The following is a 27525-nucleotide window of genomic DNA, read 5'->3' on the forward strand; positions in this document are numbered from 1 at the left end:
CTCTCCGCAGCTGGGATCACGCTGCTATTTCCATCTGCTCCCGCTGCCTGCCAGCACCAGGCACCGGGAGCGGCAATCGCGGCCGATCCGTGCAACAGGAGCGCGCGGATCGCTGCGCTTCCAAAGCTTTGGGAGGATAAAAGGAGCCCGGCGTTGGTGTAAGAGCCCAGGCAGAGCCAGGATCGGTGGCACCAATGCCATTGGCTGTTTGGGAATGCCAAAATTCCCAGATTTGGCTCAGCTGGTGGGTAGGCAGCAGCCACCTCCTCTCACAGGGGTGCAGGTGGCAAGGGGACAGCGTTGTCCCCCTGCTGCCACCTCCAACATTGTATCCCAGGGTCTGAAGGGTGGATCCAGAGGGATCTTATCCTGTGCAGGGAGGACATGGATGGCCCTCCTGCCATCCCTGCGTTTGGAGTTTCATTTATTTATTTAAGACCAGCATTCTGTGAATTATTTAACAGCCACCAGTGCCTTTTCCATGGCACCAGGACACAGGATATGGTTCCCTGCCTCTTCCTTCCCTTCGGAGCCACATTCCACTCCCTATCCCATGCCAAGGAGTTCAGCCCAGACCTGGATGGGATGGGAACTCACTTGGCTCCAAGCAGGCTGCGGGGTTCAGTGTTGTTTCTGACTCCCCCATGGGGATCCCAATCCTAGCAGGATCCCAGAGTTTTGTGGGGATACTCAGTGATGGGTGGGATAATACTGTGGGAATGCTCAAGACTAGGAGCGATAACGCTGGGGGGCATGCTCAGTGCCGGGGGGATGCCCCCCCAACACCACTGTGGTGCTCAGCCATGTGTGGTGCCCCCATTCCCACCCCAGGATCCACCCCCTGCATTCCTCCCATCCCACAGATGACTCACGCTGGCAGTTACTGACTGTCCTTTATTACTGAGAGCAGGGGCTGCCTCCAGAAAACGAGGGGCCCCACTCCCCAAAAATAGGATTCTTCAAAGGAGGCGCCCCGACCCGTGCGCCCCATCCTTGGCATCGCCAGCCGGGCACCCCCCGCTCCAGCCGCTCCCCAGCCAGGCCGGGCTGGGCTCTTTATTGGATTTTTTATCTTTTTTTTTTTCATTTTTTTTAATCTTTTTTTTTTTTGTCCTGTTTTTCTTTATTTTACACACCAGTTGGATGTTACCGTCACATGAAGAAGAGAGAACCTGAACAAGATCACGGCTACGAGCTCTAGAGTTAAAAATGAACACACAAACCCCCGGGGAGCCCGACCGCGGACGAGGAATCCAGCCTGGAAAAGCGGGGTGCCCGAGGGGCCGTGGGGGGCACCCGGCTTGGCACAGCCCTGGCCCTGCCACCTCTTCCCCAGGCATGTAAGTCTCTTCTTTTATGTTAAAAAAAGAGAGAATATGACAAAAATACAAATGTCCCTAAAAGCGTTGTTATTACTGTAATAGCAGTATTATGACTTCTCTCCAGATTGTCCAAAATCGTCTAAATTGGGGCTGTGGGAGCTGCTGGGAGCCAAGGTTGCCACGGGGGGAGCAGGAAGACTGAGGATGATCTGGTGTCTGCCACGGAGAGCCACCACCGACCCCCTTGTCACCGCTGTGGGGGCTCCCAGGTGGGCCTGTCCCTGTTTTTGGGGGTCCCAGGGAGTGGAGTGGGAAGGGGTCTGGCGTGTGCATCCCAGGGCTCCGTGGGGATGCTGCTGCTGGCACTGATCCTGCCAGGCTGGCTGTCCCAAGGAATGCCACCAGCCCGGGGAATGTCACCTGCCCTCGATGGGGACAACAGCGCTCGCTCCACCCTTTATCCCCAGGGGTGGGCACGGAGCTCCCGGGGCAGCCCCGGCGCCCGGATCAGCCCGGCTGGAAGGGGACCCTGTGGAGCTCTGCATTCCCCCGAGGGGCCCCTTCCAGCCCGGGCTGGGCGGGAGGGCAGGACCGGGGTCCCCAGGGCGGCTTGGGGCCCCCGCTCCCGCCGAAACCCGAGACGGAGGTAAAGCATCGAACCCGGCTGAAGGCAGTGCGCGAAGGAGCCCGCTTTGGATAAGGAACTGTGTCATGGCTTCCGATCCCAGGAAAAGGGGCTGTCCCCTCCCCTCGGTGTGGGGGCGCGGGGGGACGAGCTGGGGCAGGGGGGCTCCGTGGCTCCGCTGGCGGCTCCGAGAGGTTCTATGGAGCTGAAAGGGGAGGGAGGAGGGTCCCTCTTGCACCCGCAGCCTGACCCCCTGAAATGGGAGACGGGGGGCGAGGCCGGGGAGGGGCCGAGGGGCTCCGGGAGCGGGGCTGGAAGCACTCGCAGAAGTCCTGCCCGGTGGTGGGAATAGGGATGGGGGGACATCGCTTCTGGCACCTCCTCGGCCGGGGCTGGGCTGGGGGCGGCTCCGCACCCCGCGCCCCGGGGAGAGGCGAACCCGGGGCTCGGGGGGCTCCGTCCCCGTCCTCCCGCGGGGTTCCCGCCAGCCAGGCCGCTGTCCCGCCGGTGCCGGGCCGCGGGAAGGGGCCGGGGGCTGGCAAGGGGGACCCCGAGCCCGCGGTGCGGGGGCGCTCAGGCCTTCAGCTGGTGCCACTGTGCCACCGCCTGCCGCGGGCGGGCGATCATGTCCTTCCAGTGCTTCACCTCGCCGGGACCGCTCTTCCAGGACAGGTAAATCTGCGGGAAACGCATCCCTGGAGCCACCGCGGCCTCTCCATGCCCACCCGTCCCGCTGCCCGGCGCTGACGCCTTCACCCCCAAACTGCTCCAGCCCCGCTTTTCCGGGCTCGGCACGGGGCCGCGCTATTTTTATCCCTCAGTTTTCCATATGGCACCGCGGAAAAGTGCGTGTGCCAGCTCTCGCTGCTGCTGCTGCTGCTGCCACCTCGGGGAGCCGGTGCCACCGCTCCGCGGGTCAGCGCGGAGAGCCGGGATGGAGCCGGGCTCGCTGCTAATTATGCGATCAAAAGTGATTAGCGAGCCTCAGGCCACGGCGGGGTTTTAAGGGAGAGTGGGATATCGTGGCCACTGCCTGTCCATCCCTGGAATCAGGCTCTTGGATGTGCCCACACTGGGGACACCACCTCCTCCCCTGCTCGGCAGCCCGCAGCGCTGATCCAGGGATTTATTTAATGGATTTATCCCCACTGCTGAGTTGTCCCGACCCCAGAGCGGCGTTTGGGGATCATGGATGGGGATTATGGCGCTCGTTTGTCATCGTTGTGCTAACGATGAGCTGGGTGATTTCATGGATAATTCCACCGCTCCCATCCCCGGGAGTATTCCCAGGGGGTGGGATCCATCCCAGTGTGTCTCCTCATGCTCCATCCCTCCATCCCTGCCTTTCTGGAAGAGCTCCGGCCCTCTGTGGCTGTGACACCCAGCACGAGGGGTTCCCACCGTGCTCCCCACTGGAGATGGCACCAGGTGCTGGCAGCTCTGGGCCTGGCTGTCCCCAGTTCCCACCTGGGTGTCCCTCGGGCGTGTCACCCACCTTGCCGATGACGTCATTGCGGCTCAGCCTGTCCTTGTCCATGACGGTGATGACGATGGTGGTCTCGCGCAGCCGCTCTGTGGGGATGTCGAAGGCGAAGGACTCGTTGAAGACGGGGTTCAGGCACCTCTTCATCACCACCGTCTTCTTCTTCTCCACCCGCTTGTCCTTGTACATCAGCCACACCTTCACGTAGGGATCTGGCGGGAGAGGAGCCGCTCTCAGCCCCGGATGGGAGCCAGGGAATGCTGCCCGGGATCGGGGCCAGCCCGTGCCGTACCTGAGGTGCCCCCGATGTCCATGGCTTTGAGGTTCCTTGCCTTGATGATGTTCACCACGATGGAATTGGCTGAGGGATTGTAGCACAGCGACAGCAGCAGCTCCCCACGGCTTCCCTGCAGGACACACGTGTTCCCTGAGGACACCCACGCCCCCCAGAGCTCCTCTGTGGGAGCTGGGTGCTGGCACGGGACCCCCACCAGAGCAGCCCAAGGCTGGGGTTTGGGAAGGCACAGAAAATCAGGGCAGGACAGGAGGAAATGGGGCCGCCCCCTGTGGGACATTTTCTGGTCTTGCTGGAGGCAGGAGAAGGAAAAAACTTTCATTTTAGGTCTACCTGAAACAGTTTGATTTGACCCAAAATGAGACTTTGGGCTACTTAATATAAAATTTGGGAAGAGAAAAATCTCCGTCAGATGTTGAAGGATAAAATATCCCTGTCGTGATGGGGGATGTTCCTCTTGGGACACTGCAGGGGCAGGGAGTCACCTCCCCTCCCCAGGGGGATGAGGGGGCATCCAGGGCCTTACACTGCCATCACTGCAGGGCTTCAGGTCCTTCCAGAAGGTCTGCATCTGGGTCAGGTCCACCTTGTTGAGCGGGATGGACACCTCTCCAATGGGATCATTGCGGCTGAAGCGGTCGTAGTCCAGGACCTGGAGGTACAGCACCCGCTGCACCACCTTCTCGTAGGGGAACCCTGTGGCGCAGGAAAAGTCAAAGGAGATGAGGAGCAGCAGTTCCAGCGCTGCTCCACCCTTCCTGTGCTGGTGGCAAGACCCTGGCACCAGGCAGAGGACAGGGAGCACCCCATGGCACAAGGAGCTGCTGCCACATTAATTCCCACACCTGCACCTATCCACGGGGGCACGGAACCTTCCAAACCTTCCCCTACATCCCCCTTATGGGATGCACATCCAGCCTGGCCTCAGTGGCTTGGCCAACCCATCGCATCACCACCAGCCACCAGGAGGGTCTCATGAGGCTTCGCTCCCACCCTGATCCCCTCCAACCCATCCCAATCCATACCTTCGAAGAGGAAGGTCTCATTCCAGTGCGGGTTGAGGTTCTTCCTCTTGACCTTGGTCTCCAGCTTGTGCTTCTTGTCGGGGAGCAGGTAGATCTTGACGAAGGGGTCGCTGGTGCCGCTGAAGTCCTTGGCCGGCAGCTCCTGCGCCTTCATGATCTTCACGGTCAGGGTGGACTCCTGGAAGTTGTAGCCGACGCTGAACTGGATGCGGCCCAGGTTCTCCCGGCTGACGCCCTCGTGGCCCTCGTCATCCTCGGAGCCCGGGGAGAGCTGCGGGAGGGGGGCAGAGGAGGGGGGTGAGCGCAGGGCCGGGGACAGGCGGGGGCCCGAGCCCCGTCCCCCAGACCCCAGCCCCGGCAGCTGTCAGGGGACATCAGCCTCTGCCCGGCTTCCCGCCGCCCCCACCGCTTCCGACGGCTGCTGGCTCGGCGCCACTCGTCCCGCGGAGCGGGAGCTCCAATTAGCCAAATTCCTCCTGACAGCGCATCCCTCACGTGTCCAGCACCGCTCGCTCCCCCGTGCCAGCCCGGGGGACACGTCCGCGCCGCCTCGGCTCGGCCGACGGGGACTCGGCACAGCGGGCGGGGACGTGCCGGAGCGCTTGCGGATGGCGCGGGGAGGAGCCGGGAGGGTTGGACACCGAGCGTGGAGACCCCCAAACCCAGCGCACCCCACCCACCCACCATGAGCATCTCGCTGGTCAGGGAGTTGACCAGGTCGGAGACGGAGGAGTGCGGCTCCGTCTTGCGGTCGGACTCATCGTGCGGCGGCTGCCCCGGTGCCGGTGCCGCGTTCCCAGCCTTCCCGGCGGCCGGCAACCTGCGGGAAGAGAGGCCTTGGAGGAGAGGGGCCGGGAGCCGGGGGCGAGACAGCGAGGGGCTTCCCGGGCGCCCCCTGCAGCGGGCACTGAGCCAGCGACGGACGCTGCCGGGACACGCGGTGGCTGCAGCCCGCCAGCGTCCCGGCCCTGTCCCAGCGCCAGCTGGTGGCCTGGCACCTCTGGGGCGCGCCAGCAGGTCCCCTGGCCACGTCCCACGGCGATGGCAGGGACAGCGCGGTCCCCACAGCACCCACGGCTCTGGCTGCTCCTCACACACCAACACCCCTGTCCCGGTGGGTGCCAGGCACCCACGGGTGCTCCACGTGGGCTCGCTGCCCCTGCCCCGCTTCACAGCCCTGGGATCACTGTGCTGGCTGTCCCCACACTCGGTGGCTCCCGGGCACAGCGCCGGGCAGGGTGGGCAGCCGGGGGCGGCGGGAGGCAGACGGACAGAGCAGCGATGGAGACAGGGGGAATGCGCCGAGGCCACGCTGCCACGAGGCACGGGGACGACGGGACACAGGCGCGTGGCGGAGGGGACAGGCAGCCCGGGATGCTCCCACCACCCCCGCCACGGCTCCTGTCCGAGCTGGGACACGGTGACAAACCACCAGACGGACCGAGAGGCGCAGGGACACACGGGAAGCCACAACATGCCACGGACACGCGCCACCACGCCAAGCACACGCAGACACACACGGGGAGGGGACATGGAGGGGGGGCGATGGGGACACCCACACGCACACACGGGGTGGCACCCAGGAAGGACCGGAGAGGCCGAGGCAGCTGGGGAGGCAAAATCAGGTTAAAACCAGGGAAAATGAAGGTGGAGGAGCCGGCGGCGCGGCCGCTGAGCGAGGAGGCGCCGGTGGAGCCGGGAATGCCGGCGGAGGTCACGGATAGCGGGAGAGAGAGCGGGAGAGAGCAAAAGAAAGGAGGAGCAGCGTCGTCCAGCGCCGGCCTGCCGGGAGGGAATGGGAGAGAGGAGCGGGACGGGTGGACGGACAGACGGAGTCGCCGGGACAGGAGACGCGCCGAGGCTGGAGCCGCCGGGGACGGGCTGGAAGGAAGAAGCTGCGAAACAGGGATGGAGGAGATGTTTTGAGGAAGAAGAGCGGGTGGTCGGCAGCGTCGGGGGGCGGGAGAGAGCCGAGGCTGCCGGAGCGCGTCCCCTCCGCCGGCCGATCCTGCGGAGTCCAGGGAACGAGGAGCGGGAGGGATGGAGCGGGGAGTGCCATGCATGTGCTGGGATGGGTTTGGGAGCAGGGAGCTGCGGCAAGCGGGGAGCAGGAGCGGGGTCTTGCGGCACAGCCACCCACCCGCCGTGTCCCCCGTCCCCGTCCCCTCGGCACGGGCTGCCGGTGCTCCCGGCGGGGACCGGCTGCGCAGCGCGGCGCCGGGGAGGGAAGCGCTAAAAGATGGAGAGAAACCAAGCGGAGCAGGGTAAAAATAGCCGGCGGGCGAGAACGGTGCCAGTTCATCCGCACGCCGAGCACACGGGGAGGCAGCGCCCGCCGGCTTCACACCTCCTCCCCGCTCCGGAGGGGATGAGCACCCGCTCCCGGCGGCGCACGGACCCTCTGCCTCTGCCAGCCAGCGCCGTGGCCGCGGCCGGGCGCCGGTGCCGGGGCTGGATGCGCTGCCGAGCCTGCGGCGCGCCGGGAATGCGGGAGCAGCCGGAGGCGAGGGGCCGTGCCGTGCCGGAGCAGAACGGGGGTACGGCATCCTGCCGACCCGTGGCGCTCGCTGTGCCCCCCCGCCACCGCAGCGGAGTCCCCGGGTCCCCGGGGAGCTGCCCATCCCGCCGGGATGGAGGCGGCAGCAGCGTGTCGGGATGGAACGCGGCTCAGCCCATGCGGCATCGCTCGGGGGCGCCCCCCGTGCCCCCCTGTCCCTGAGCGTGTCCCCCCACCCCCCTCTCCGCATGCAGCCAGGGCCGGGAAGGGCAGGAGGGGAGGGAGGAGGGAGGAGGAAAGGATGGGGGTCCTCTCGGTGCCGCCGCTCCAGAGGCAGAACCGCGGGTGCCGGTGCCGGGGAGAGCTCAGACGTCCCGGTGCCCGCTGGGCCACCCTGTGCCGCTCCAACCTTCGCGCTCCACGAGGCCAGCCTCCTCCTCCTCCTCCTCCTCCACCCTGGGTGAGGCCCTCGTCTCCTCCTCCTGCGGGACTGGCCTCGTCCTCGCTCATACCTCTTGTCCCCCTGAGCGTTCGCCTGGTTCGGCTGCGTCCCAGCGGGTTGCAGGTCGGGAATATTGGCAAAGTCATCTTGCTCTGAGAGTCCCAGAACCAGGGATAGCACCACCATCCGGCCTTCCCTGCCCGGGCGGCCCCGCCGGCAGCGGGAGAGAGAGAGAAAGAGAGAGGAGAACACAGCGTCAGGCAGGGAACCGGCAGGAGCCGGCGGCGCCCCGCGGACCCCCGGCGGCCAGGGGACCCCGGCTCTCCCCGCCGGCTCCTGCGGGGTGGCGGTGCCGGGATGGGCGCACAGGGCTGTGGGGAGAAAGGCTCCAGGGAGCCCGGCAGGCGTGGATACCCGCGCTGTCCCTCTCCTCCGCCGATCCGGGCAGGGAGGGTGCCAAAATCCTGATGAAAGGGGGGGAAAAGATGCCTGGAGGAATGAGGGAGAGCGTGACAGGAGTGAGGTGCCAGCATCATTCCATGGAGGAAGGGATTGGCGGTGCCGTGGCCGGGCTCTTTGACCTCGCCGGGTCTGTCACTGCATTTACGCCGCGGCGCCGGGGAGGGTGAGCGGGGTGAAAGAGCGAAAGAAAAATCGATGGATGGGGAGAGAGGCGGTGGGGAATGGCAGCGGCTCCTCCGCTGGGAAGCGGCGCTGACTCGGCACGTCTGGGCTCTGCGGCTGCTGCTCCCTCTCCGCCAAGTCAGGCTGGAACCAGCACGGGCGCTGGGTAAACAGGGAGAACGTGACCCTCGGGATGGCTGGAGAGCCGCAGCTCCACACCGGGAAGCCGGGAAATGGAGCTGGGAGGAACCTGGGAGAGCAGAGAGGGGATGGTGGGCAGCGCACCCGAGGGCGCCTGGAGGAAGGTTCAACCCGCTCACCAGAGCGGGACAGGGTGGGATGGGCACCCAAACTTGTGTCTCTCATCTAATCCTGGTGCAGGAAGTGTCAGCTCATGGAGGGCAGGGTCACTCCTGCATCCCCTCCAAGTGCCACCAGCCTGCAGGAAGCAAAGCTGGGACCTCAGCATTCCTTTTTCCAGGGTGCCAGGGGCAAACAGCGGCCGGGGAGGAGCTGGAGAATCCAAGGGAAGATGGAGCCGGGGGGCCCAGCTCTGCAGAGGAGGGACAATGTCATGTGCCGAGACACGGTGACAACACGGGACTCGGATTAGTGCCCGGGGTTTGATGCTGGAAATCCAGCGCCGATGGAGGAGATGGGGTTAAGGAGGATTAGAGATCCCACAGCTCCTCTGGCTGGGAATGACATCGGGGCCCAACTCACGGTCACCCGGCACGGGAGACTGTGCCACCCGCACCGTGACAACCGGGGACAACGTCACTCCCTGGGGACCTCGCTGTGGCCGTCCCTGGGGATGGAAAGGGATGGCCAGGGACGTGGCAAAGCTCATTGGGGAAGGGCACGAGCTCTTCCCCGAGCTCCCCGTGAGCCGGGGGGGACATGGACCTTCCCAAAGGCCAGGGGCAGCGTGTCCCCAAGGGGGTGACAGATGAGCGGCCGCGCCGGGGCAAGTAGAGGAGCATAGGAGAGAGGGATGGGCAGAAGGAAGGAGCAGAGGAGAGAGGGATGGAGAGGGAATGGAGAGAGCAAAGGAGCGGAGGAGAGCGATGGAGAGAGGGGTGGAGAGACCAAAAGAGCAGGAGGACAGAGCGGTGATGGAGAGTGATGGAGCAGAGAGAGCAGAGGAGGGGAAGGGATGGAGAGAGGAATGGACGGGGGCGGAGAGGAGAACGCAGAGGGCAGTGATGGCGAGCGCACACTTACAGGAAGGACTTCATGTCCAAGCCGCGGTTGCGGATTTGCCCCACCACGTGGTCCCAGCTGCCGGGGTTGGAGCGGCTCCTGCCCCCGGCCATCCGTGTCTTGGAGCCGGCGGCCGTGCCCTGGCGCGCCGGGCCGCCGCCGCGGGAGCCCCGGGAGTTGGCGGCGGCGGCGGCGGGGGAGCCGCTGTGGGCCTGCAGGTGGCCCAGGCTCTGGCTGGTGGTGGGCTGGCTGTGGTTGGCGCGCTGGTGCTGGCTCAGGGGCTGCTGCAGACTTTGCTGGCGCACGAGCGTGCGGGGCCTCTGGAATTTGGGATCGCCTGCTGAGGTGGGGATATACTCAAGGGTAGTGGCTGTGGACAGGGTGGAGTCCTCGAAACTTAGGGAGAGGAAGGGTAGAGGAGAGGAGAGAAAGGAGAAGAAGGTGAAGGGGCAAAATTGGAGGAAGGAAAAGAAGAGAGTTAGAGAGAAGATGCCCCAGCGCAGGGAGCGCTCCGGCGGGAGCCAGCGGGGGCAGCGCCCGGATCCTCCGCCTCTCGCCCGCGGCTCGGCCCTGCCGGCGGCGCGGGGGGCTCGGGCCGCCGCCATCCTGCCTCCCGGGGGGCTCGCCAGGGCCGGATGCCCACCCGCTCCCGCGGCCGCCGCTCCGCCGGCGCCTGCCCAGCACGCCGGCCGACCTGCTCTGCGGGATAATGAGGCTGCTGCGGGGAGGCAAATCCCGTGGCGCCCGCTCACGTGCTGCCAGCCAGCCCATCCCAGCGCCCCGGTCCCTCCCAGCCCAGCCCAGCCCAGCCCAGCCCAGCGCCGCGGGGGCTCGGCGGCCCTGCCCCTCCGTGCTGGGCGCTGCGGGAAGGGGGAGTCCCGCATCGCCGAACCCACGGGGTGGTGACATTGCAGCGAGGCGCACCCAGGGCCAAGCCAGGCTCCAACCGGGGCGGGAGATCACGGGGTTGGGGGGTACGGACGCAGCTCTGGTGGGACGCAGAGCCCGGGGCGCACGGGCTTCGTGTGGGCGGCGGAGCGCAGAGAGCAGGGGATGCCCCAAGGAAGCGGCGCTGGCCATGCAGCTCATGCGTGGCGCAGCCCATGCAGCCGCGCCGGATCGCCCACGGCAGCCTGGGAAGCTCGAGGCCACGAGATCAGGGGAGGAAAATCCTCCCGGGACCACTGCCCGGCACCGAGGGGTAGCCTGGAGCGGCAGCCCCCGACCCTGTCCCCGTCCCGAAGCGGTGCCATCGTGCAGGGCCAGCAGCGGGGAGAGGAGGAGCGGGGAGGGATAGACAGCTCAAAAAAACAACAACAAAAAAAAGGAGGTGAAGAAAGAGCGAAAGGTGGGAGAAAGAGAGAGAGGAGGGAATGGAGAGTGGAGAGGAGCGGAGAGCTGGGATGGACGGAGCCCCGCGGCCGGGGCCAAAGGCACTGCCCGGACGCTGCCGCCCCCCCCCTCCGCACTGCCGCCGACCTCCTTTCGTTTTCCTATCGAATCCTAAATTAGTTCAATTTACAACCTCTCAGTCACAGGAAACTAAATCTGGCTCCTGTCGGCCCCGCGCCAGCTGGAGGCGCGAGTTCCTCCAGCGCCGTGCCAGGCGGCGCCGCGCCCTGCCCGTGCCCGTGCCCGTGCCCGTGCCCGTGCCCGTGCCCGTGCCCGTGCCCGTGCCCGTGCCCGTGCCCGTGCCCGCACGGATCCCCCGGCACCGGCACCGCCCGACCCTCGGCACGGACCCCCGGGCACCCCGACCCCGGCGGCGCTGCGCCAGGGGATGCTGGAGAACGGGGCGCACCGCCGCGTCCCCTAAACCCTGTCCTTGCCGCCTTGCTCCGTCCCGTCCGTCCGTCTGTCCGGGTTCCCAGCGGGCTGGAGGCTGCGCCGCTCCCGCTTTTCCTCGCCTTTCCGTCCCTCCTGCTTCCCAGCGCCCCACTGGAGCGCAGCAGCCTCAGCCGAACGGGCGGTGTCACCGAGCTGTCCCCGAGCGCCCGGGACCCCCCGGCTGCCGCAGCCCAGTGCGGAGAAGCGGAGCAGGGACCGGGAACGCCGGACGGAGCCACAGCCGGCACCCCCCGCCAGAGGCACGGCGCTGCCAGCAGTGAAGGGTCCCGCCGAGACCCCCACCCCGGCCTGGAGCCCCGCAGAGCCCGGCAGAGCTCGGGTTTTCCCTAAATCCCTAAAGTCCCGGACTTTCCCCGACTTTTCTCGGCATCAGGTGGCGGTGCCGGCGCCGGGTCCGGTGGCTGTGCCGGGGGCCAAGGGAGCGCACGGAGGGGGGGAAGATGTCACACACTGTCCCTGATTGTCCCTGAGGGATGGGAGCACGGGACAGCTCCTCCTGCCTTTGGGACACCACCGGGGTGGCGCTGCCTGCCCTGAGGAGCCGAGCTGGGAATGCTGAGCCGCTTCCCACCGGGATTGGGCAGGGCCACCCTCAGCGCTGGGACAGCGCCCAAAGGTGCCGCTGCCGCCCGGCTGCCCCTGAGCCAAACACCGCTGGGAGAGCGGGAAACGCCTCCTCTCCCTCGGCACGGTGGTCCTGGGGACCCTTTGGCGGCCCCGGGGACCCGTCGGTGTCCCCAATCCAAGCGCATCCGCAGCGGGGAGCGGGCCCCGGGCCCGCCGGTCCTGGCCGTGCCGTGCCGGACCGTGCCGTGCTCACTCACTTGGACAGGCTGAGCTTCCCTGCGGCCAAGTGGCTCTGCACCGTGTGCCAGCGGCCCCGTGCCGCCTTTCCAGCTCCGGGCTCGCTGTGGGCGGACACGCTGCTCCTCATTCCATCCTCGCCGAGCCGCTGCTTGTCCCCGGGCCGGCCGTCGCGGTCCCCGGACAGCCCGGCGGCGGCCGACGCCGTCAGTTTGGCCCCTGATAACAGAGAGCCACTGGGCCGGGCCGGCGGCCGGACCCCCCCAGACAGACACGAAAGGAGCCGGACGGACACACGGATGGACGTGGGGAGCCGTCGGGGAATGAGGGGAGGGCGACAGAGCCGGAGGGGGCAGACGGACAAGAGACGGACAGACAGACAGAGAGAGAAAGAGAGACATCAGCACTGCAAATAAAAAAGGGGGGGATCCTGGCCGCGGGATGCGCGGGGGGCCTCGGCAAAACATCCAAGAGAAAGGGCGGAGGAGGGAGAGGGGCGGGGGGAGGGTCCCGCTCGCCGGCAGCCCAGCCCCGGGGGGACCCGTCCCCGCACCGAGGGGGTGCCCCCAACGCGCAACCCCGTCCTGGAGGGAGATCCCGGCCGGCCCCGGGAATGCGGGAAGGAGGGGTTGCTCGTCTCCATGGGACGGCCCATGGGGTGGCGTGCGGGGAGCCCGGGAGCGAGAGAAGGAGGAGAAGGAGGAGGAGGGAAAGGGGGAGGAAGAGGAGGAGGAGGAAGGCGAGTGGGTGCTGCTCATATACTCACTACACGGAGCAAACTCGGTAAGGAGAGACTCACTTGAGGGAAAGGCGCGGATCACCGTACGGAGCGTAAGGAGAAATGTTTAGGATAAACTCCTTGGGAGGGTAGGAGCTCCATTTCTGCTGCACTGTGTTGTCATTGTTATTCCAAAAGTCTCTGTCTAGATCGCTACAGCGGCCGGGTTCCGGGGGAGAAAGAAAAGGGAAATACAAGAGAGAGAAGCTGAATTCCTGCGAGAGAGAAGGGAAAGCAGCCCTCCGCCCCCGGAGCGCCAGGATCCTGCGGAGAGAGACGGGGAGCCCACCCCTCGGACACCAACACACGCACACACACACACACGGGCACGGACAGAAGGATGGATGGAAGGAAGGATGGAAGGAGGGAAAGAGCTGCGGAGAGACAGGAGCGGGCGGCTCCACCGGCTGGGAAGGAGAGAAGGATGTGGGGGGTGACGGAGGCGTCGGCGAGAGCGGAGCCTGCACGGCATTCCCAGATGTGTGTCCGTGCGCCCTCGGCACGCGTGTCCGTGTGTCCTCGCCTGCTCTGCAGCCGGCTCCTGGAAGCGCTCGGTTAACCCTGACAGTGCTGCGTGCTGGGGACCCTTGTGGATCCCTTCCCTTGTGGATCCCTTCCCTTGGGGATCCCTCCTCTTGTGGATCCCTTCCCTTGTGGATCCCTTCTCTTGGGGATCCCTTCCAGATCCTTCTGGATCCCTTCCCTTAGGGATCCCTTTCCTTGCAGATCCTTCCCATGGAACCAGCTGTCAGCACAGAACCTGAACCTCCTGGCTCTGGGAAGCCACTGGAGCTGTGTTCCAGGGGCTGGGGGGCCCAGCAGCTCCTGCTGGTGCTGGGAGACTGGGAAAGTCTCCAGTGCCCAGCTGCAGCTCCAGGTGGATCCCAGCTGTATGAAATGTGGAGTTTGGGAAAGCTGCCCATGCCATGACACGGGGTGGGATGCGCCTTCCCCTCCATTCCCAGCTCATCCTGGTTGGCTGGGAGCAGCCATCCAGGTGCCCCTGCACCCTGATAACACCCAGGCCAGCCATGGGAGGAAGTTTTCCATAGGCTTATTCCAGGCGGGAGCTTTTTCCCTCCTGGTGGTCCAGCTCCCTCCTCCTGGAGGCCTGCGGAGCGTGTGGAGAGGCAGTGCTGGATCTGGGATGCCCAGGAGAACACCCTCAGCTTCCAGCCTCCACCTCACTCCCCAGCCAGCACTGTGGGATGCCCCAGCTGGGCTCTCCTTTCTCCATGGAATGCCCCAGCTGGGCTCTCCTTTCTCCATGGAATGCCCCAGCTTGGCTCTCCTTCCTCCATGGAATGCCCCAGCTCTCCTTTCTCCATGGAATGCCCCAGCTGGGCTCTCCTTTCTCCATGGAATGCCCAGGGAATGCAGAGCTGCTCCAGCCCCGCCGGGCAGAGCTCAGAATCCACACCCAGGCCCAGAGCGTCCCTGGGGACACCCACACCGACGTTCCCGTGACTCCACGGCTCAGTGGGACACACGGGGATGCTGGAGACACCCACCAGCTCTCCCAGTCTGCCCTGGAGGGAGCTCCTCTCCCACTGGGAGAAGGGATGGCCGCCTCTGTCCTTCCTCTCCCCCCCCATTTCTGGCACCTACTTGATGGTTTTCTTCTCGCTGCGGCCTCGGCTGGAATCCGGAGTTCCCACAGTCTCCAGGGAAGTCTTGTAACGCTTTCCCTGTGGAAGAGAGAGGAGAGAGGGTTAAGGGGGTCACAGAGGACCCCTGGAATATCTCAGTGGAAGATGGGAGCTGCCACCACCTAGAGAATTTGACCTGGATTTTGCGATTTTGCCCTTTCCCCTATGGTCTCCAGGCTCCATCCCAGCCATCCAGGCAGCAAAATTCCCAAAGGCTCCATCCTTTGGTCCCTGGGGGCTCGTGCCCTGCCTCACCCCAAGGACAGCATGGCCACAGCCGCCAGCATCCCATTCCAGGGCCTCACTGGGAAGGAGTGGATAATTTTAGGCCTAATTGGGCCTGAATTAATTGAGTTCACCTTTCCCAGCGCCAGGGAAGTGCTGCCATAGGATAATGAAGCTGGAGCTGGCTCCAAACTGGGGCTGGTAATCAGGGCACTCCGGCAGGTCCCGAGAACTGCAATTAATGCCAATTATCCAACAATTGGGACCGAGGATGCTCCATGCAGGGCCAGGTGGATGAGGTGGGATGGGAATAGCTGCTGGAGCAGGATGAGGTGGAGAACCAGCCCTTGCATCCCACTGTCCTGGACCTCAGGAGGCAGGCCTGGCCTTGCCTGCCCATGGAACGGGAATGTTTCTCCTTTCTCCTTCTTCCCAGCCTCTTCAGATCCACATGGAGCCATCACCTTGGCTTGCTGGGACACCTGGACCCTCAGCACGGTGTCCTTGGGCAGCCAAGGGCTAATCCTGCCAGGAGCTGCAGGGGAACACCTGGACCCCCTTGGATGCCCATGGACTAATCTAATCCTGCTGGGAGTTGCAGGGATGTCTGAACTTGGATTCCCAAGGGTTAATCCTGCCGGGAGCTGCAGGGGTGTTGGATCTCCTTGGATGCCCAAGGGCTAATCCTGCCAGGAGCTGCAGGGAAACACACCTGGACCTCCTTGGATTCACATTGGTTAATCCTGCCAGGAGCTGTTGGATCTCCTTGGATGCCCGAGGGCTGATCCTGCCAGGAGCTGTAGAGGAACACCTGGACCTCCTTGGATGCCCCTGGGCGAATCCCACCGGGAGGCACGGGGGTGCCTGACCTCGCTGGATGCTCTCAGGCCATCCCAGAGGGAATCATCCCCCAGTCCTGCGCTCATCCGTGTCCCCAGCTGCGGCGGCTCGGGGCTCCTGGGGACACGGCCGCGGTGGCCGCCCGGGCTTGGCCGTCATTCCCTCATCCCGCTCCAGCTCCGGGCGCTCCCGAGGGCCGCTCGGGATGCGCCTTCCCGGCCAATTCACACTCCTTTGTTCCTCTGCCAGCGCCAGCCTCCTGCTTTCCAGTGCTTTTTCCTCTCTCTCCCCATCCCCTGCGTGGCACCTGGAAGGGCCCTTCCCACCCGCCGCCCTGCAGAGCCCCTCTGCCATTCCCAAGGGAATGCTGCCTTCCCACGGCTGGGGGTGGGCATCTCCCCGGCGGGAAGCGCCGCTGCCATCGCAGCGCTTGACCCAGATTCGATTCCGATGGCGAAGGAAACGTGGCCGAGCACGTCCTGCTCCCGGGAGAGGAGGAGGAGGAGGAAGGATGCGGGAGGGCGGGAGCGCTGTCCCAAGCCCCGGTGGCGGTCGGGGAGGGATGAGGGATGCCCAGCGGGTGGCACGGATGGCTCACGGCGCCCGGCGCTGCCAGGCAAGGGCTGGCCGCCTTCCCACGGGGCTTTTCCAGGCAGGAGCGTGCCCAGCAGGACAGGGGCCAGCTCGTTCCGGCTCGTCACCAATATATATCCATATATTTGGAAACTTCCCTTTGTGCCACACAAACACTTTCGCCCAAACATTTCATTAGCGCATCCGGAGAAGCCCAAATAAAAGCTGCAGCCGGCGGCTCCGGGGAGCTGCCTCCGCTTGGCTGCTGCTGCCCTGGAACAGGGAATCGCCCCCTGGCTCGGGGGGCGCCCGGGATGCCGGCAGGGCGGCAGGGAGGGCGGCCACACTCACCATTTTCCGCTGGCACCACTGGCAGATCCCGCAGAGGACGATGGTGACGCTAAGGCTGACGGTGATGATGGCTGAGACCAGGAGCACGTCGCGGGAGGGGGTCCCTGGGGGGAGCAGAGCACAAAGGGGGGGTCAGAGCCGAACCCTGGGGTGTCCCTGCCGGGGCGCAGGGAGGGAAAGCACAGGGAATGTGATCCAACAGGCTCCAACTCATTCTGCAGTGTCCCGTCACGGTGGCCATCCCTTTGGCTTCCGACGAGTGTGTCCTGGTGGGAATGCGCCCTGAGCCCTTCCCGGGAGCTCAGGCTGGAGCTTCAATCCCCAGTGGCACCCCGGGAGCGCCCGCAAAGGCCGCGGCCGCTGCTCTGTGGGCCAATCCCACACGGATTCATCCCAAATGGCAGCGCAGGCCCGCTCCTCCCAGCCTGGCCTTGGGGACAACCTTGGGGACCCCAAAAACGTGGGAAGGACCCAACAACCTCATCCATCTCCCAGCAAGCAGAATGGCCACTGTGGGTGGAATACGGACCCGAGGCGGCTCGGGGGGGTCCGGTGGGACCCCAGACCGGCTCAGCTTTGTCTCGGGGCAGGACCCCCGGCACAGCATCCCTGTGGATGCTCCGCCTCCCGCCGTGCCCGCCGGGACGGGATTGTCCGCGGCGGGAGCCGCAGCTGGCGGGGCCGGAGCAGCGCCGGGAGCAGCGGTGCTGCAGTATAAATATTAAACAATAAATGTTAATAATTAATTCGCCCGCAGACCTTGTTATTGTAACGCAAATTCCCGGCGGCTCCGAGGCCGGGGTGAGTCAGAGTGGACCGGGAGGGGGGATCGGGGCTCGGGAATCGGCCCCGGCACGTGCCTAGGCGCCCGCAGCTCCCACATCCCCGCTGGAATCCCACCAGGAAAGGGGGCGGTGGCCGTGAAGGGGACATTGGTGACAATCCCTCGCGCACGCGGTGGGGGTGGCTTTGGGGACAGGTCCCCCCTGCAGCACCCGCGCTCTCTCCATCCAAAGGCAGCTCCTCCGTCGCTCCCGGATCACGAGGAGCCTGTGTATAAAACTCACATAGCAACTGTTGCCTAGGAGGGAATTTGGGACCGGCCCTTAATTTCCAACATTTATAAACCCCGGCTGGATAAGCTGCCGGGGGAATGGGAAGCAGCGGGCACGACCGGAGAGCTCCGGGCGCCCCTCCTCGGATGCGACCCCGGCCAGTTCAGTCGGCACCGGGCCGTACTGGGCGGGCTGGGAACTGGGATCAGCTCTCCTTGCCCCGCCGCTTGGTGCTCCCTGCTCCAGCCCGGGAGCGCCGTGACCCCTCGGGCTCAGCCCGGAGCTCCCACAGATCCTTCTGTTCCCGCGGGGTCCGGTTCATCCTCAAATTAATCTGGAGAGAGGGAATCAAAGGAGAAGGCGAGGGAAGGGGTGGGCGCTGCGCAGGCACCGCGGTGTCTGGGGAGGGACATCAGCGAGCGCCGGGTCCCGGGGCCGAGCTCCCCGTGCCAAGGTGCCACCACCCCCCGAACCTGGCGTCACCCCGCGATCCCGATGGATTCTCGGGCGGGATCCCGCCTGGGGGGCTCCAGGGGTGTCCCTGTGCACCAGGGGTAGGTCCGGCCCTTCCCGGTGGGATCCCCAGGGCGGGGGGAGCCATTCCGGCCCCCGGGCTGCGCCGCCCTCAGCATGACTTCAATGACTCGTTTTCCAGGCAATTAGCGCTCCATTAATTAAAGACTCGGAGCCGCTCGGAGCTCCTGGCGCGTCCCCAGCCCCGGGGCGCGGTGCGGGGTCCCTGTGCCGGGCGGGATGCGCAGCACGGGATGCCCCGAGGCTGGGGGATCCAGGGGGGGACACGGGGAGCTGCGTGGCGCCGGGACACAGCCCCGGGAGCGGGGACAAGGTGGAAAAGCGCCGCTTGTTTACGCCGCCGCTGGCCCTCCTTCCCTGCCGCTCTCCATAAATCTCCGCGGCTGCCAGCGCGCATCCAGGCGGGAGCACGGAGACGGCTGGGAGGGACCTGGGGGTCCACGGCCATGGGGTCCCTGCGGCCGTGGTGTCCCAAATCCCGGCGGGACTTCGCTGGTCCTGCCTCATCCCGAGTGGGGGCAGGAGGCGGAGAGCAGGCGTCGCTCCTCGCAGGGATCGAGGTCCCAATCCCGTCCCACGTGCTGGCAGAGCAGGGGATGCTGCGGAGGCTGGGATGGAAGGGGGTGGAACATCCCTGCGGCTCTTTCATCAGGATTCAATGCCACTTGACGGGATATAATTCCACTTTTCCAGGCCGGTATTGATGAGGGGATTACCTGCCTCCTTAGCGCTGCAGCTCTCCAGAGTGGGATTTGTGCTGCGTGGGCCGGGGAGGAGGGTCCCTGTTCCAGGGGAGAGGGCTGTGGATGCGGGCAGAGGGTCCTCATGTCAGGGGAGAGTCCCTGTGCCAGGGGAGAGAGTTCTGGATTCAGGGGCAGGGTCCCTGTGCCAGGAGAGAGAGTTCTGCATTTGGGGGAAGGGTCTCCATGGCAGATCCAGGACAAGCAGGGAGCCCCTGCACCCTTCACAGTGCCCAGTTCGGAGTGGGAGATGGGCAATGTTTGGGAGACAGGGATGCGGTCACATGCCTATCCTCCTTCATCCGCAGCTCCTGCCGCCTCGGGATTAGCTGCCTCCGGAGCACAAGCGAGCTCTGGCCTTTATGGATGCGAGGGAACACTTCAAACCCGACCCCGGCACAAGGAGAGGTGCGGAGATCCGAGAGGGATTAGCCCTCTCCAGCGGCGGGTGAGATGCACCCGGGGCTGGGAAGAGCTGCCAGCGCCGACAGATCCCACACACGGCTCAGCTCCGGCGTGTGCGGGAATGGTGGGTGTGAGAGCCACGGCACAGCCCGTTCCAGGGGTGCCCAGAAGTGTCCCTGAGCATCCTGGTGTCCCTGTGCATCCTGGTGATCCTGAGCATCCTGGTGTCCCTGTGCATCCTGGTGGCCTTGGGCATCCCAGTGATCCTGCAAATCCTGGTGGCCCTGTGCATCCTGGTGGTCTTGGGTACCCCAGTGATCCCACACATCTCAGCACCCCTGTGCATCCTGGTGATCCTGTGCATCTTGGTAGACTTGTACATCCCAGTGATCCTGCACATCCCAACATCCCTGTGCGTCCTGGTGGCCCTGGGCATCCCAGTGTCCCTGGGCATCCTGGTGATCCTGTGCGTCTTGGTGGCCTTGGGCATCCCAGTGATCCTGCATACCCCAGCATCCCTGTGCATCCTGGTGGCCATGGGCATCTTGGTGTCCCTGTGCATCTTGGTGGCCATGGGCATCCCAGTGATCCCACACATCCCAGCATCCCTGTCCATCCTGGTGGCCCTGGGCATCCCAGTGATCCCTGAACATCCTGGTAGTCCTGGTGATCCTTTGCATCTTGGTAGAAACGTACATCCAAGTGTCCCTGCACATCCCAGGGTCCCTGTGCATCCCGGTGTCCCTGACATCTTGGTGTCCCTGTGCATCCTGGTGTCCCTGTGCACCCCAGCAGCCTTGGACACCGTGGTGGCTTTGTGGTGCTGGTGGCGCTGTGCACGCTCAGCTCCAGGACAGGCATTGCTGGGGCCCATCAGGCTCATGGGCAGCTCCATCCATTTCCCTCCGGTTCCCTGTTTCCCTGTTTCCCTGTGCCTATCCCAAGATTCAGCCCCATCACCTCCAGCCGAAGCCCACGGCCCTGGAGCAAGGCTGGGAAGGCAAAGCCCCTGCAAGGGGCATCCAGGGATCGTTCCAGCTCTCCCAGACAATGACTCCTGCACAGGATGGAGAGGCTGGAATCTCCATGGGGTGCCAGAGGCTTTGGATGAGCAAAGGCTTTGGAACAAGCCTCACACCTGTGGCACCACGGCTGGAACCGCCCTCCCTGCAGGTGTCCCACTGAGGATAGCCCTGTCCAGGCTCTCAGGGCCACATTTTTGGATCCAGACCCCGAAATTCCCAGCTTTTGCGGACAGTCCCTGGCTGCTGCTCAGCATTGCAGCCCTGGAGCATCCTCCCACTCACCCTGTTCCAGCGGCGAGATCCATGGATGCCAAGCACCCTGGGGGGGAAAATCAAAGCCGTGGGGAGCCCCCCCAGGCCAGGCTCCCGCTGAGCTCCCTGGAAGCGGTGATCAAAGCCGGCATCCGCAGCTCCACACGCAGAAACGGCTCCATGTGCCAAGCCGCGAAACCGGCAGCGGAAACGCGTGCATTCCCGGGGAAAGGGCAGCGGGAGAAGGTGCCAAGCGAGCAGCGCGTCCCCCCGCCCCCTCCCCAACATTCCACCGCCATCGTGGTGGTGGCGAGCTGCGGAGCCGGAGCGGGATGTGACGCCGAGCTGGATGGGGATGGATGGTGGTGCCGGGGAGGATGAGGACGGTGGTGCCGGGGAGGAGCTCCGGGATGGGAAGGGACAGGGCAGGAACGCGGCGTCGGAGCGGCCCCTCGTGCTGCAGGGCCGCACGGCACCGAGCGAGGTGGCCGCGTTGTCACCACGGGGCTCCCCAGATGCTGCCTGCCTGGCGCCAGGCCATTAATTCCTCCTCTGCTCATCCTCCCACTCATTTGCTTGATATTTCCCAAACCTCTTATTTTTAGGATGCAGCTGAAAAGCTGTGAATTTGCAGCTCTCGCTCCTGTGCAGGATCCCGGGCGCGGGGCGGGGGGAGCCGGCCCGGACCCCCGCGGGCACAGCAGGAACGCGGGATCCGAGCCCTTGGCGCAGGGACAGGAGAAGGGATGGGCACGGAGGGGGACGAGGCTGTGCTGCCATGCCTGGTAACAGCCCGGTGGGCATTTTGGGAATGCTGCGAGCCAGGCTTGGCGCGTCACGGGGAGGAGCGGGAGGGCTGGGCCAGCTGGGCCCGGCGGTGCCACCTGCCCACGGGCTCCCGGCGGCTCTGGAGATGTGAGGGATCATCGGGAGCCCCACGGCCATCCCGCTGCCCGGCAGGATCCCGGATGAGCCTCGGGGGAGAGCAGCGGTGCCGCAGCTCAGCGCCCCAGGCGTGCTCTGGGAGGGAACGGGCGTCTGCTCCCCATCTGTCTGTCTATCCGTGCGTCCTCCTCTCCAACACATCCATCAATCTCTCTCCATCCATCCATCCATCCATCCGTCCGTCCGTCCGTCCGTCCGTCCGTCCCTCGTACACATCTGCCTCTCCGTCCAGCCATCTGTCCGTCCCCCGGAGCTGTCAATCCGGCCGGCTCTGCCTCCCCCACGCCGAGCTGCCGATCCTGGGGGGCTTCGGGGGGCAGAGCCCACCGACACCGGCCCCACCACGGGGGGCTGGGCCGGGTGAAAGCCGACCCAAAACACGGCACAGCTCTGCCCAGATGCTCCCAGGCGTCCCCTGTCCCCGCCAGCTGCCGTGCATGGATGAGTCCCTCCTGTGTCCCCTCCAGCCCTGATGCCACCCGTCCCTGCTCCGCGACCACAGCAAGCAGGAGCTGGGCACGGAGGGAGAATTTGGCAAGGGAAGGCGCTCCTTCCCTGATGCCGGGCTATTTTTGGCCGAGGATTTCCGGAGAGCCGTGTGGTTTCTCTGCCTCGTGGTGCCCACCGAGCCTCTCTTCCTGAGGAGCACCCAGAACCCCGGAGCCCCCTCTGATCCCGCGGTTTGCATCCATTTCCACCCCCATCTCCATCCCCATCTCTATCCCCATCCCCATCCCCATCCCCATCTCTATCCCCATTCCCATCCGCATTCCCATCCCCATCCCAGCCCCAGCTCCCGAGAGGACGCCGCTCATCCCCTGGCCAGGCTGGTGCTCCCCGTCATCCCTGCTCCCAGCCGAGCCCTCGAGCATCGCTCCCCAGCCCGGAGTGACCCCAGCCCCCCTTCCCTTGGCGCAGGATCCTCTCCCGGCGCTGGAGGAGCGCGCTGGGCTCTCATCCCGAGTGGCACTGCCAGCTCCCGCGCCGTCGCCACTTAGCCTCTCGCCCCGGGGCTCTCCATCATTGCCGAGCCCTTCGGGTGACAGCAGGAGAGAGGGAGGGCACGGAGCCAGCGGCTCCCAGGGAACAAGGGCGGGCAGGCTCCTCGCAGCCCATCCCGGCTCCAGGAGCCCCCCCTGGCCTCCCCAGCTCCCCGATCCCCCCCGGGCAGTGCCCCCCGGTCCCGTCACCCGGGACCCACGGGCTGTGACAGCAAGGCCGCCGTGGGGACAGGATTCCCGCAGGGAGTTCAGGGATGGGGGATGCTCGGGGTCAGCCCTCAGAGCAGGGGGCTGGTGCTGCTGGGAGAGGAAGAGGAGGCTTGGAGGGGAACACATGGAAAGATGGAGAAACGCAGCTCGGAGGGAGGAGGCAGAGGAGGGGAATGAAGGGCCGAGGAAGGCCCCAGAGGGAGGACTGGGGACTCAGATATGGGAAGTTGCCCGGGCTGGGTGGGGATGGTGGAAATCCTCCAGGAGCGCCTGATCCCGGGGCTGCATCCTGCAGGGACACCCAGGCAGGGTCATCCATGGGGCAGCAGGGATGGCCATCCTTGGTGGAGCGGGGACAGGACCCATCGCCCCCCGCAGCCACCGGTGTCCCACAGCCCCATCCGCAGGGGGAGAGCCGCTCACCCCACCTTCCCTGGATACCCGGAGCCCCCCGGGCTGCCTCCCCCGGGCCGTGCCCCCCTCGCAGGGCCGGGAGCGGGGCTGCTGCGCTGCGCTGTCCCTCCGCCGCCGCGCCGGCTCCGTCCCCGCCGGCGCGACCGCTTCCCTTCAAAGCTCATTAACTCCCCCCAAGGTGACCCTCTCCCTCCTGCAGCCAGGCCCGGGGACGCCAGGAGGGGACGGGGCGCTGGGGGGGCACCCGGGGCTGGCAGCGGGGCGCGGAGCCTCCCGTGCCACAGCCACAGCGCTGGCACCCACAGGGATGGGGATGCTCCGCTCGGCGCATCCCTGCCCGCCGCCCCCCAGCCCAGCCCGGCCCCACAGACACCCCCAGCCCCCCGGCAGCCACAGCCAGGGGGGTCCGGGCCCTGCTCCACGCTGGGCTGTGCCCATCATGCCCGCGCTCCGGCGGCTCTCCGGGAGCCGCTCCCTCTCCGGATCCATCCATAATGGATATTGTAGCTGAGCCCCCGGGGGCCGGGGGGTGGCAGCGATATTATCTGCATCTGTCTTCATTCCCCGCTCCCCCCTCCTTCCTCGGCAGGCGGAAAAGCCGCGAGATCAGGCGCTGGAAAAGCCGCCTCCGGCTCCGCTCCTGCTCCTCGGAGTCAGGGGGGATCAGCGAGACCTCCCTGCCAGACCCCCCGCCCGGCGGGAGCCCCCAGTCCCTGTCCTTGCTGTGCTCAGGGGGGTCCTGGGACGCGCCAGCGCGGGCGTGGGGAGACTGGAAGGGCTGGAATTGGTGGGAGCGAGGAACGCCCACCGTGGGGGGCTCGGCATCCGCGTGGAGCCCCCACCGCCAGGGAAAGCGGGATGGAGCCGCCGGGGGGACAAAGGGCCGGGCTGAGGCCGCGGGGATGCTCCGAGGCTCCGGCTCGGGCTGGAGCGGAGGGGCTGGCTGGGAGGGGACCCGGAGCGGCGCAGGACGGGGGGGTCCCGGTGGGTCGGGGGCTCCCGCTCCGTGCGGGACGCGGCTGCAGCAGGTGCCCGGCCAGGCCCGTGCGCTGCCATCCCCGCGCTCTTTGTCTGCCTTCCCGCCCTGTGTCACGCTCCCTCATGCCGCCCGCAGCCCCTCGGCGGCCCCCGCCCCGCTGCTCGCCCTGTGCCGGCCCCTCTGGAAGCGCGGCTCTGCTTCCCATCCCCGGGAGCTGCTCCCAGCTCCAGGGGCTCCATCGCCCGCTCCGAGGCGGTGCGGGGGGAAAACAGGCAGCTGCTGCCTGGTTATTGATTCACCACCTCCAGCCGCCGCGCGGCTCGGCTCGGAACGCTTCCAGCCGGGAAAGATGGGGACGTGGGGAGCAGGGCCCCCGGCAGGGGCTCGCTGCTGAGATGGAGCTCTGGCGGGGGGGTGCGAATGTCACCCGGAGGGGACAGCTGGGGCCAGCAGGGGGACAGGGATGGGGTGGGGAGAGGCTGGCAGGGCCAAGGGAGCTGTCCGGTGTCCCCAAAGCACAGGGACCTGTCCCTGTGGCACAGAGGGCACCTTCGCGGGCAGCCCCAAGCTCTGCCTGGCGCCTGGACGCGGCTCTCCTGACACATGGTTTGGGGGTCCCCCAGCAGCACAGCCCCCTGCGGCCCCACAAAAATGCCTTGGGAAGCGCCTCAGCCTGATCCCAATTCCCAACACCCCTCGCCAGCCAAGACCAGACTCCCTCGGGCGTCTCCAGCCCCAGAACTGCCCCAGCAGCACCTCCGGGCTGCTCCCCAGATCCCTCTTTCCCTGGGCAGCAAAGTTTCCCGAATTTCCCGGCATCTTCTCCCCCCATGACACGCAGCCAGCTCTGGGGGCACAGCCGCTGTCCCCGCACGGTGACACGGAGCAGGGCACCAGGAGGACGAGGCCGGTGCCACCTGGGGCAGCGTTTTGGGGGCACAACAGGCACTGCTTCACCCCGGGATGTGGCTTGGCTGGCTCTTCCCGAATCCTGCGGGGGTGTGAGATGACAGCACCCCCTCAACCTCCATCAGGCACCACCCGGCACCCCGTCAGCAGCACGTCTGGAAAATGCGGGAAAGGTGGGAAGGCGGCGGGAAGCAGGCAGTGGCAGGGCGCCTGCACAGGTGTGAGCACCCCCAGCACCCCACGGCTCCGGGCTCACGGCACAGCCGCCGCCGGTGACGTGGGAAAACTCCCACGTGACGTGAGCCCCAGCAGCCGGGAGCACGGGATTCGGGAATTGGGGAGAGGGCTCTGTCCCCCCAAATCCCGCAGCTCCAGCTCTGCCCTGGGAGCCTCCAGCCTGCCAAGCAGAGCTGGCCATGGCACAAGCAGCCATCAGTGGCCCACCGGCCAACGACGGGGACATCCGGCAGGGACGATGGGGACAAACCGGGGGCGGGTGCAAAGTTTGGAGGGGGAACGAGGCAGGAGCAAATCTCGGGCACCGGGAGGGACGGGCAGCCCTGTCACGCTGCTGCCGGCGGGGACAGGCTGGCGTCCCCCCAGTGCCACCCACTCCCCCGGGTGACCTTGGGCCAAGCCGTGCCGTGCCGCGCTCCGAGCATCCCTGCAGGGTCGCGGTGCCCCGGCATGGAGCCGCTGCCGGGGGGAGCGCTCGGCCCGCGGGCAGGCGCGAAGTTCCCCTCGAAGGCGGCTCGGCCGGAGCCTCCGGCTGCCGGGCAGCGGTGACGCCGTCACCTGCCGCGGGTGACAGCGCGTGGCGCGCCCCAGCCCGCCCGATCCCGCAGGCCTGGCACCTGCAGCTCTGCCCGGCGGCGCCCGCTGTCCCCGCCGGCACGTCCCCACGCCACCGCAGGACACGCCGTCCTTCTGCCCGCTCCCCGGGCCCCGGGACACGGCGGCCAGGCCCCGCCGAGCCGCATCGCTCCGGCGGCAGCATCGCTGTGTCTCCGCACCGGGCTCGGGCACCCCCAAAACGTCCCCGCCAGCGTCCCAGATTCCCCGGTGCGGGGCCGACTGCTGCCTTCCCAGCATGAGCTCAGCAAATCCGCGGCGGAGGAAGCCCCTTCCCCAGCCGCCCACCCCCGCGTGTCCCGGTGTCATTCCGGAGGTGCGGCAGGACGGGGCACGGGGACCCCCGGAAGGACGGAGGGGGCGGCAGGTGAGGAGCAGGGACGTGCTGAGCGCTGGATGCTGCTCTGGATGGCGGGATTTGGGGCTCGCCCGGGGCTCCGGGGGTTTGCTGGGGGTCTGGGGAGCGGGATGCTGCCCCCGGGGCTTGGGGTGTCCCGGGGGGGACGCGGGGCTCCAGCGGCTCCGCAGGCTGAGGAGAGCGGGGATGTGCTGGGTGTTTGTCTGGGCGCCGGCGCCCGGCGGGATTTGGGGCTCGCCCCGCGTTTTTGGGGGGCTGGGGAGCAGGATGCTGCCCGCGGGGGTTGGGGTGTCGCCGGGCGGGGGGTGCCGGTGACTCGGGCAGCTCCGCAGCGCGGTGACAGCGGCGGCGGTGACTTTCTCCCCAAAGTACCGTAACTCCCGGGGCGGCGCGGGGGGAAGCGGGCAGCGGCCACGGCGGGTCCCCGGGGGGGCGGCGAGCGGTCGGCCACCCCCGGTGCGTGTCCCCGCGTCCTGCGTGTGTCCGTCCCCCCCTCCCCGGCGGCGCGGGGCTCACCTGCGCTGGCAGCCTCCGGGTGCAGGTACATGGTGGCGGGCGGCGGCGGGGCGCGGCGGGGCGGCGGGGCGGCGGCTGCCCGGTGCAGCGGGGCCGCGGCTCATCAGACGGCGGCGGAGGCGGCGGCGGGAGGGGGCGGCGGGGCGGGGGGCGGCGGCGGGGCGGCGGGGGCCCGCATGCGGCGGCGGGGGGCCGGGAGCCCCGCGGAGCCCGTGCTGGCCGCCCGCTGCTGCGGGGTGCGCGCGTGTGCGGGTGCGTGTGCGGGTGCGTGTGCGGGTGTGTGCGGGTGCGTGTGCGGCGCGATCCTGCATCCACTTGCTGCTCGCTGCTGGCGGGATTGGAAACTGCAGCCGCCGGGAAGGGAGGAGGGAGCGGAGCGGCGGGGGGGGCGGGGGGGTCGGGATGCGCACGGAGAGAGGGGGACACGAGTGGGGTGGTGACAGCGCCCGCCGTGACGCCCCCGCGGGCCCGCACTGACCGCGCCGGTAACGCGGCCGAGAGGCTGCGAACCTCCCGGATCCGCGCGTCGCGCCCGCGTGGGGAAGGGGACACGCGTGGCAGGGGCAGGGACGGGCGGGCCGGCACAGGGGTGGCACACAGGGCCGCGCACTCCTGTTCAGACCGTGGCGTGCCCCGGGAAGGCCGAGCCCGCCCCGAGTCCCCGCACACGCGTGGGGCCGCGCTCGGGACCCCCTCCGGGCCCCCGCAGGCTCCGTGTGCCGCGCTCCGGCGCGATCCAGGCCGGG

At 67.0% G+C, this 27525-nt stretch overlaps 1 protein-coding gene across 1 annotated transcript; it reads right to left on the minus strand.

The window, feature by feature from the left end:
- Positions 1–1109: 1109 nt before the first annotated feature.
- On the minus strand, positions 1110–26810 carry SYT7 (synaptotagmin 7). The gene is made up of 13 exons (XM_058807219.1): positions 26780–26810; positions 16585–16688; positions 14555–14634; positions 12968–13099; positions 12189–12404; positions 9538–9912; positions 7760–7885; positions 5435–5570; positions 4751–5021; positions 4252–4421; positions 3723–3837; positions 3443–3642; positions 1110–2625 (listed from the first exon to the last, which is right to left on the minus strand). Exons 1-13 carry the CDS (start codon positions 26808–26810, stop codon positions 2521–2523), a joined length of 2061 nt encoding a protein of 686 aa, XP_058663202.1. The 3' UTR covers positions 1110–2520.
- Positions 26811–27525: the final 715 nt, after the last annotated feature.

This window comes from Ammospiza caudacuta, chromosome 6, assembly GCF_027887145.1.
Source record: "Ammospiza caudacuta isolate bAmmCau1 chromosome 6, bAmmCau1.pri, whole genome shotgun sequence".
In the NCBI taxonomy this organism is placed as follows: domain Eukaryota; kingdom Metazoa; phylum Chordata; class Aves; order Passeriformes; family Passerellidae; genus Ammospiza; species Ammospiza caudacuta.